The sequence below is a fragment of the Lycium ferocissimum genome, chromosome 2, assembly GCF_029784015.1.
Source record: "Lycium ferocissimum isolate CSIRO_LF1 chromosome 2, AGI_CSIRO_Lferr_CH_V1, whole genome shotgun sequence".
NCBI classification, from domain to species: Eukaryota; Viridiplantae; Streptophyta; class Magnoliopsida; order Solanales; family Solanaceae; genus Lycium; species Lycium ferocissimum.
Genome location: NC_081343.1, coordinates 12835165 through 12845881, shown reverse-complemented (window position 1 = coordinate 12845881; position 10717 = coordinate 12835165). Strand labels below are relative to the sequence as shown.

At 36.6% G+C, this 10717-nt stretch overlaps 1 protein-coding gene across 1 annotated transcript; it reads left to right on the top strand.

The window, feature by feature from the left end:
* Window positions 1-3360: 3360 nt before the first annotated feature.
* On the top strand, window positions 3361-5831 carry LOC132047949 (phospholipase A1-IIgamma-like). The gene is given in 4 exon segments (XM_059438912.1): window positions 3361-4159; window positions 4253-4558; window positions 4937-5353; window positions 5355-5831. Coding segments are annotated over 4 exon segments (1245 nt in total). The 5' UTR covers window positions 3361-3841; the 3' UTR covers window positions 5559-5831.
* Window positions 5832-10717: the final 4886 nt, after the last annotated feature.

Here is a 10717-nt window from a genome sequence, read left to right as displayed (position 1 = left end):
GTGGTATTTTGGTTGTTGTTGTTATGGATTCTATGATGAAAAATGAAGATTTAATGACTCAAGTTAAGGTTGCAATCGTTTGTGTGTTGTGTTGCTTTTGCCGAGGTTGGATGGTTCAAGTGGAGTTGAAGCCGTTTGTGGGCTATTGGAGAAGTTAGTATGTTGGTAATATAGTTTCTTGCATTTACATGAATGATATTGTAATATGTGGTTGTTGGTATAGTTTATGAATTTGGAAGAAAGAAATGTATTGTTGTTGTTTCCATTGAAATTGGAAGGGTTCGGGTAGTGTTGCATAATGGTTGGGTTGTTTTGAATGTTACGTGGATTGTTTGAAATGTTCTTGAATCTTGTTTGAATGATCTCAGATTAGTATTTGAATATGTGAGCGTTGATGTTGGTTTGAATGTATGTAGTTGAATTGGATATAAATGGAATGTTGTCGAGTTATGTAGAAAAGAGTTGCTAATGTTGGAATGCGTTTTGAATTAATTGTTGATATTGTTATTATGATTGTTGGTATTGTTGTTGATGATTTAGCCGAGTTGAATTCTCGGGGCTGCTGAATTTATAGGGGAAATGCTGCCCAAATTTCTGTAAATAAAGTGATGGCTTAGAATTGGTTCATAAGTGCTTACGACTAATGTTTGGTGTCTAACGACGTTGTTGTAGATCTTGAGAAGCCGAGACTTAAGTTCGGATTAGCTTAGGAAGCGGACGAGGTGTGTAAAGCTTATCCTTTCTTTCTTTTGGCATGTCTTAGATGCAAGTAAGGTATGATACGAACCTCGGGGTAACTCTATTCTTAAAAATCCGAGTATGTCTATGATTCCTATTCACTTCTTGATGTTAGCATTCTTAACATAGTCGAACTATGGTTTTTTTGTCTTTTGGATGATTGGATTTCAAAGGTTGCATAAAAAGTTTTGTTTCTAAAGGGTTCTATGTTGAAAAAGGTCCGTAACTTACATAGACGGAACCGGATTGCTTTGAAACGTTCGTAGAAGGTTCTATAACAAATAATGACTCTAACTTTAATGGGCGGGCCCGGATTGGTTTGATGCATATCCGTGGTCCCCGAGATTTTCCTTTGTATAGTCCTAACGACTTTTTTTTAAAGAACTTAACATGATTACCGTTTTAACTCTCGAGCGTCGACTACTTACTTATCCATTGAGTCTGTAATGATGATTTATGTGCATATGGTTTCTCACTACTCTGCTCGTGCCAGCCTCAATATGTCTTTCACCGAGTCCCGGGCCGGGTATGTATTCGTGCACAGTTTCACTGCATTGTTCACCGAGTCCCTCACTAGAGGGCCGGGTACGGTATATATATATATATATATGATGATATGATGATGTGATGATATGATGATGTGATGATATGGGGATGGCGGCCAGGATGGCATATGATGATTCTATTCACCGAGTCCCTCACTAGAGGGCCGGGTACGGTATATATATATATATATATATATATATATATATATATATATATATATATATATGATGGCATGATGATATGAAGACATGATAATATGATGATTTTATTTACCGAGTCCCTCACTAGAGGGCCGGGGAACGTTATGTATATGCATATGTACTACATGATATTGACATGCATGATTTATGTTTCAAAGGCAAGCCTTATGATCTTCTATACTCCTGATTTCAGTATGATTCAGTTTACTGTATTTCTTACATGCTCAGTACATATTCCGTACTGACCCCCTTTCTTCGGGAGCTGTGTTTCATGCCACGCAGGTGTATACAGATGAGTAGAAGATGTACCAGCTGGATTGGCGAGCTCCATTTCCTTCCGGAGTCTTTTGCCGAGTCAGAGTATTTACGTTATGATATCTTGTTTTATGCTAGAGACTTTGCAGACAGATTCATGTATGTGACAAGTTAGTCTTGTAAGCGGCTCTGTAAGCCGATGTATCATTATGCATTATATTACAGTTTCATATGTTTACAGATTTTCCTCGATTTGAGAAAGACAAAAAGCATGTTTTTTGAGAAGTCTACATTGTGCACTCACTTCATGGTTTAAGGGCCCAGTATGATTATGAGTAAAATGAGAGTCAGCGGGTTCGCTCGGCCCTAAGTAAGGGTCGGGTACCCATCATGCCCTATCGGAAATTGGGGTGTGACAGTGTTAGCTACAAAACCCAAATACGGGATAAATTTCATAACTTGTCATATAATAACGTATTTCCTAAAACAAAACCTTCGTATGTATGAGTTCTTGGCTAGAAGTGTTCCAAACGTACTATACGGATCGAGCCAAATAAAGTATGAGTTAAGCATGGACAAATTGGACATTCAAAACATAATAATTTGCATATTTTCAAATAACGTGATAACTTTATTTTCCGAACGAAATACATCCTCCCTATATACAAAAAGGAGGAATTGTTTTATCCGGATATCAAAAGATCCAAATTTTTGGTACCCTATACATACTCAATTTTTTTTTTTTTAAAATGATATGCCAATGACAAGATTTTTGCGAGAATAAACACTAATTAGGCAGTTCATGCAAATACTCATACATTGGAATTTGAATGTCAACCGTATAGTACGGATCCTTAATACTGGGGTGTCTAACACACCTTCCCTAGGGGATCATTGGAACCCTTACTTAGAACTCTAGATTACGAAGGATTTTTCGCTGTATTTGAATAAACCTTTCACCTACTGTTTTTCTAATTTCCTAAAAATTAGGTGGCGACTCTTTTCAAAACAAAAGTCCGAAAGAGCACCAACGAATTCGTAGTAGATTTTATGCCTTAACCCGCATAAAAAGCGAACCGTTACACTCTATGTATTTGGTATAGCTATGATATGTAAATTAGAAAATCACTATAGCTACGAAATATAAATAAATTAAATAATAGTTAATATCAATAAATACCTCTTAGAGATAGCTATCAAGTAAATATTTCTTTAATTAAATCCATATTTGTTGGACTTAAATAACTAACCCAATTATATTAGCCCATCATCAAAGCCCAAAGATCCATGAATTAGCCTATATCCTAAATATAATCTAAATTATTTTAATGATTTAAATCTGATAAAATATAAGTGATTAAATTACAATTTGGAAAATCTTAAAAGAAAATCTTCAACCAATTTTTCAAGAATTGCAGTATTTGCCTTGTCTAACATTCAAGCACTATCTTTATTCCATAAGTTGCTTTCTTATTGTTCTTGCTTTAAAGCAAGGACATTCTATTATGGGCCAAGTTAGAGCATGATCCTCCTAACAAGATTTCTGGAATATTCCTATTTTAGAAGCTAAGTGATACAATGGTGGCTCAGCTTTGAGTAGAAGGAGCGTCATGTTCCTTATATATTTTAACGAGATTAAGTTGGAGTAATAAAGAAGCAAAAGTTAGAATAAAATAAACTTTATTAAAGCATTTAAGTTCTTGATGAACATTCAATCTCAGCTAGTTTCACATGCATATCTCTAAATATGCATATGCTATGGGTATGTTTAGTCAGAGGCAAATCCAAAATTTAAATTTGATGGGTTCATCTTTTAGTGTGTTTAACACATTGTACTTATGAAATTATCAATTCAGAATTTGGTATATTTGCTGAAATTCTTATGATGTTTTACATATATATGTGCTCAGCAGGTTGCTTTAAATAAATTTCTTACATTTTACGGTGACCTACTTTGTTGGAGGAAGTTAAACAACATTCCAACTGGCCGTTATATTTGCACAAATTAAAAGCCCACTATATCAATTCTTTAGATCAACAAAGTAGTAAGGTGAGGAACCAGTAGAAGGCAAAGCCAGGGTTTGATAATAAAGAGCTAACAGATGAGAAACTGGTTCAAAAGAAAGAAGAAAAGCACGGACAAGATGGATAGCATAGCAAAAAGATGGAAGCTTCTAAGTGGGAAGAACAACTGGGAAGGCCTTTTGGATCCTTTAGACCACGACCTACGTCGATACATCATTCACTATGGAGAAATGGCTCAAGCAAGTTATGACAACTTCAATTCTGACAGGGCTTCAAAAAATGCAGGGAATTTTCGATATTCCAAGAATCACCTCTTTGCAAAAGTGGGGCTCGAGAAAGGAAATCCATTTAAATATCGCGTCACAAAATATTTGTACGCAACATCTTCAATTCAGGTTCTCTTGAATTGTGTGACAATTTCATCTAAAAAGTTAAATTATATTAAATAGAACATATTATTTAATTACTTAATTATATCTTCAAGATAGGTTCCTGAAGCCTTTATCGTAAAATCATTATCAAGGGAGTCATGGAGCAAGGAATCAAATTGGATCGGTTTTATTGCCGTGGTCACGGATGAGGGAAAAGCCATGTTAGGAAGAAGAGAAATTCTTATTTCTTGGAGAGGAACTGTTCAAACGTTGGATTGGGTGGATGATCTTGATTTTTTTCAAGTCCCAGCACCCAAAATCTTCAGAGGTAACACTGACCCTGAAGTTCATCGGGGGTGGTACTCCATTTACACTTCAGATGATCCACAGTCACCCTTAAATAAGACAAGTGCCAGAGACCAGGTAAAACTGTTGAGTTTGAATACTTCCTGCTACTTTACAAAAAAAAATCAGTACTCTCTACGTTTAAATTATACGAACATGTTAGACCGGGCACATAAGTTAAGAACGAAACAATTTTTTTTGTGACATATGTATCAAAAGTAACTTTGGAACTTGTGGTCTTAATTAGCCTTTTTCTATTGTACGTACTTCACTTTTAAATAGTTCGATTTTACATATGTAATATATTTGACCTGTTGTGACAGGTAATTTGATATCCGATGTTGGTCTCGCTTTTTATAAATGTTAACTAATTACAACATTTTCAAGTGATTTGACAGCGAAAACATAGGATATAGAAGATATATAAACTGATTTAATTCTTATATTTCTTATTAGGTTCTTGAGGAAGTAACGAGATTGGTAGAAGAGTACAAACGCGAGGAAATCAGCATAACAATAACAGGTCATAGCATGGGAGCAGCAGTTGGAACACTTAACGCAATGGACATAGTGGCGAATGGATTCAACAAGCCTAGAGACAAGGGGATGACCAGTGGTTGTCTAGTGACAGCTTTTCTATTTGCAAGTCCCCGAGTTGGAGATTCAAATTTCAGGAATGCATTTTCCAAGCTGGAAAATCTTCGGATTTTACGTGTTAGCAATGCCTTTGACATCATTCCAAATTATCCCATGGTAGATTATTCAGAAATCGGAGTCGAATTAGCCATTGACACCACAAAATCGAACTATTTAAAAGTACCCGGAGATGTAAGAAGCTGGCACAGCTTGGAAGCTCATATGCATGGAGTTCTTTGGACTCCAAGGGGCTAAATGTGGATTTAAGCTTGAAGTACAACGTGATATTTCACTTGTTAATAAGCATTTAGATGCATTGAAGGATGAATATTGTGTACCAAGTTCCTGGTGGATTGAGAAGAATAATGGAATGGTCCAACAGGATGATGGATCCTGGAATTTGATAGATCATGAGGATGACGATGATTCTACTTATACTTAATTATGGACATTTCTTTCTTTGTCTGTTTTCTTTATTTCTCCGTCGTTTTTTTGTATTAATAAGGATGAAACGTATTCGAGTGCTGACAATGCTATAACAAGTTGGATAAAGTCGTGTCTGTAGTTATTTAATTTTATATGGTAAAAATTCAAAAATAATTTGAACTATATTTGAAATAAAAGATTAGTCCAAATAAATGTGAATCTAATAAAAAGTCCAAATTCATAGAGCTAGTCGATTTTACTGGGCTAGAAATGATAAGTCTATTGTCTTAGCACAACGTCCATTGAATGTTATCTTATCCTAAAGCTCCAAATTTGTGTCATGTAGCGCGCCAAGTTAAAAGAGAGAGCCAATAGGATAAACCAACATGCCAAATGATGTGGCATGCTAAGTCAAATCAAATGGCAAATGAGAATATATCATGTGTACAAGTTATAACATGTTTTGGCTAATCAAATACGGTCTTTGTCACTGCTTCAATCTAATTGGTTGGTGATTCAAATGGGCCAATCAATAAATCCATGAAGAAAAGGTGTCTCCAATACTGTTCTTAAGTTGTAATAGGTAGATTTTGTGTGATCCAAAACTATATCTTGGTTACATGCATAGTGATTGTAGTAGGTCTTGTTTTGTAATTATAAAGGCAATTCTTTGAGTGGGTAGAGTCATTGAAGAAGAGTTCGAAAGAGCACCAACAACATCAGTTGCTGGCCGTGATTGTGAGATTCCAAGCGCAATTGTGAGGAAGAGTGACACAGACAAGCCTGCAATCGCGAGGCACAATACCGCAACCTCAAAGGAGACCTTTCACTAGAGCCACGATCGTAAGAATCTCATTCGCTAATGCGAATATGCCTTATACACAGAAGGTCGCATTCACGACCTTCCTTGTTAGCGATCGGGAACACTCCCTGGCAGACCAACTTTGACTAGTAGTGGCTAATTTGGTGCGAGATATTTGTTGTTTTTCTTAGTTCTAGCATAAATACTACATTCTTTCCTTAGATTATGTTGATGAATGTTGGTGAACATTGTGACCTTAAGGGTGAACTTGTTGTATTTCAACTTGCCCTAGAGTTTGCAACAAATAATCATTCCTCTTGAGTAGTCTAATAATATAGGTTCCTTTAATTGATTGCATAGAAGGCGATTGCAAATTTAATCTTAATTATTAGCTTGAACTCATCAATATTATCCATCTTTATTTGGTTTTCCAATTTCAATTCCCTGTTCTTACTAACTGATTGTTATCAAATCTCTTGCCGATATAAAATGCTAACAACTTGATCTGAACTTTCGGATTGGTTCCTAAGACTACTTCCAAGTAGTTCAATATGTTCACTTGAAAGCGGAAGCAAGCCAACCGTAAATTTCAATAGGAAACTTGGCCTCCCAAAAGCTTGCCTAACCAGGTCATTAAAAGTTGTGTTGTTACTTGTTAGAAAATAATAACGGGGCAAGAACAACAAATTGTGTACCTTTCAATTACAGCGGAAGTTGTTGATCTTACCACCAAAGAAATTGCCCAAGGTCGACTTCGTCTCACTAGGAAACCAAGTTCTATTCACAAACTAAATGCCTTTCTTTGTTGTGTTCTTGTGAAAAGATGGAAAATATTAGTATCTGTATTTTCTTGTGTGTTTGAGAAGAAAAGAAATCGTGCCTTTTTATCCAGAAGAGAGAAGTTACAGGAGTTACAAAAACTCCTCCCATAAACCCACGTTGATAGGGTAGTGGTTGCCTTTAAGTGTGGTATCTCCTTTTTAACTTCTGATAACTTCTTGCAGGTTTAATTCTCCTAACCGGGTCGGGTCTGTCCACATGGGCGACCCACGACCGAAGCCCAATATTCTACATCTCCCACTTTGCACATGGTGGACTAGTCTCAAATCAGTACCATGGCCATAACACATGTAAGTCATACTGGCAAATAGTTCGTGCCACCTGCGAGCATCGAGAGCTATTCCTGTTAAGGTTTTATAAGAGCTCCACATAGGAATTCAATCACATACACAAAGACTTCACTACTAACATGAGAATCTTACTACTCGCAATACCCCAGACATTATCCGCTACGCCAGTAGCTAGCTAGCTGATCCCTCGTCCTCTAAAGAGGTGAACTCGAGTTCATGTTTAACTTTACATCCACAATTACACTTGACACTCTTATGGTAAATGCAATGGCCGGCCTATGAATATAAGTTAAATTAATAATTTTAATTGTTTTTCCTTTCTACTCGAATCTATCTGTTCCAAATCAACTGCTTTCCTAGACATGCACTGCATTGCCGAATCACTCATAGCTATTAGTAACATGCTAAAGTAAACAACGATTGAAACTTCAAGAAACAGTCAAAGGTCAAAGGGTATTCCATTAAAAAGTTAATGTAACTTTTTGGGGTCTCACACAATGAAGAAGTAGGGATCCATTCTTCCATTAACCCATTGGTCGCTTAGCACACGTGGTATGAAACACGTGCTATGGTGTTCTCACCTTCTAATGGCGCACGTGTCTCATTCATTCACTTATCCAACACCGTACAGATCTTGATCTAGACACCTCCAGATGTCTAACCTGAGCTTCTTTCTTCAATGATCCTCAAATCCATCTTCTTAGAGAAACTCATATCTGACTTTCAAAACAAGTCATAACATGGTGGTGGAACTTATCTCTTCACGTTTACTCAACGTAAGAGGCGATTGCTCGTGTGAGAGAGCCAATCTCGCGACTCGTTTGACACACTTTATCAATAAAATTACATCTTCACATGTATAGAAGATATGAACACAAATTCAAGAGCCAAATATTGATGAAAATATTGTAACAACCATGTCATTTTACAATACAAAAATATAATCATATCCTACGCAAACCTAGAGCCATAACATGTTTCTCAAACAGGTCTCTAGATATCGCCTTTGTAAAAGGATCAGCTATCATTTCTCGCGTAGGTATGTATTGTAAAGTTACTTCTCCACTTGCTACTGTGTCTCTTACAAAGTTATACTTGATGTCAATGTGTTTGGTTTTGCTGTGATACTTAGGATCCTTTGTGTATGCAATAGCCGCTTGACTATCACAATGTAAAATCATTGATCCTTGAGAATTCTTTACTACGCCTAAATGCTTAAATTATCTTTTTAACCAAATAGCTTCTTGTACTGTAGATGCACAAGCCACAAACTCAGCTTCCATAGTTGAAAGAGCCGTGCAAGTTTGTTTCTTATTATTCCATGAAATAGCACCACCATTAAGTAAGAAAGTGTAGCCGGATGTCAATTTTCTATCGTTCCGGTCACTACCCCAATCAGCATCTATGTATCCTCTCAAATATAAATCATTTCCACTATAACATAGTGAATAATCAACAGTTCCTTTCAGGTACCGGAAGATCCTCTTCACAGCTTTCCAATGATCTCTTCCAGGATTGGACTGATACCTGCAAACTAAACCTACGGCATAACAACTGTCCGGACGAGTACACATCGTAGCGTACATCAAGCTCCCGACAACACTAGAATATGAAACTCGAGACATGTCTTCATTTTCTTTTTCAGTCTCTGGACACATTTCAAGGCATAAAGTTTCACCTCTTGCTATAGGAGTATCCACGGGTTTGCAACTATTCATTCGGAAGCGTTCCAAAAATTTCCTTATACAAGTTTCTTGAGATAGACTCAAAACCTTCTTGGAACGATCTCTTTGGATCTTAACACCCAATATATAGTCTGCTTCACCCATGTCTGTCATGTCGAATGACTTTGAAAGCCATGACTTGATTGTTTTCACATACTCCAAATTATTTCCGGCTAATAAAATATCATCCACGTAAAGGGAAAGAATTACATTCCATTGGACTTCTTCATATAGATGCAATGGTCTTCATCGATCATGGTGAAAACATATGAAATCACCTCTTTGTGAAATCTCAAATACCATTTCCTTGAAGACTGCTTCAGGCCATAATAGATCTTTTTAATTTGCAAACTTTCTTTTCTTTGCCTTTAATGATAAAACCTACAGGTTGTTCCATGTAGATTTCCTCGTTTAATTCTCCATTGAGAAAAGCTGTCTTCACGTCCATTTGGTGTAACTCTAGATCCAAACGTACAACAATAGCCAAAAGTAACCGAATTGAAGTAAACTTCACAACTGGTGAAAAGGTTTCCTCATAATCTATTCCAGCTTGTTGTGTAAAACCTTTTGCGAACAATCGTGCCTTGTATCTTTCAATTGACCCGTCCACTTTACGTTTAACCTTGAGAATCCATTTGTTCCCAAAAGCTCTACGCCCAGAAGGAAGGTCAACCGGATCCCAGACTTTGTTGGTTCTCATGGACTCGAATTCTTCTTTCATCACTTTTATCCATTCATCTTTTCCAGGACTAGTCAAAGCCTCAGTCACAGAATTAGGCTCATCCAATTCTATGGGAGACACCAGGAAAACGTAATCTTCAATCTCATAAGATCGTTTAGGTACACTTTTTCTGGTACTCTGATGTTGTTGAAATTCAGATTTCTCTAAAGGATTTGGGGATTCAAAACTCCCACTTAGATCAGGAACCGATCCTTGATCTATTTGACTATCAAGCATGTCTGAAGACATTGTCTGATCATCTGAATTTAACATTTCGTAAAGAGTCTCTCCTTCTTTTATGTCTCCCTTTTTGGGAAAATCATTTTCTAAAAATGTGATATCTTGTGATTCAACTTCAGTTATACTTCCATCTTCTAATTCACCAATTAACACATACCCTTTGGAGTGTTCTGAATATCTTATGAAGATACATTTCTTCCCTTTTGGACTCAGTTTTCCAAACTTACCAAAACAATCCTTTACATATGCAGCACAACCCCAAGGTCGTAGATCATACAAGTTCGGTTTATGACCAGTCCATAGCTCATAGGGAGTAGAAGTAACTGACTTAGAAGGCACTTTATTTAGTATGTAGGCTGCGGTCAATAACGCATCTCCCCAGAAGGAGATAGGTAAATTTTCCTACGCCATCATAGATCTTGTCATGTCCAATAATGTTCTATTCCTCCTTTACGCTACCCCGTTACATTGAGGTGTGTAAGGAGTAGCTAAACTGTCTCGTAATGCCTTTTTTATTACATAATTCTTCAAAGCTTGTTTTGATAAATATTCGCAGCC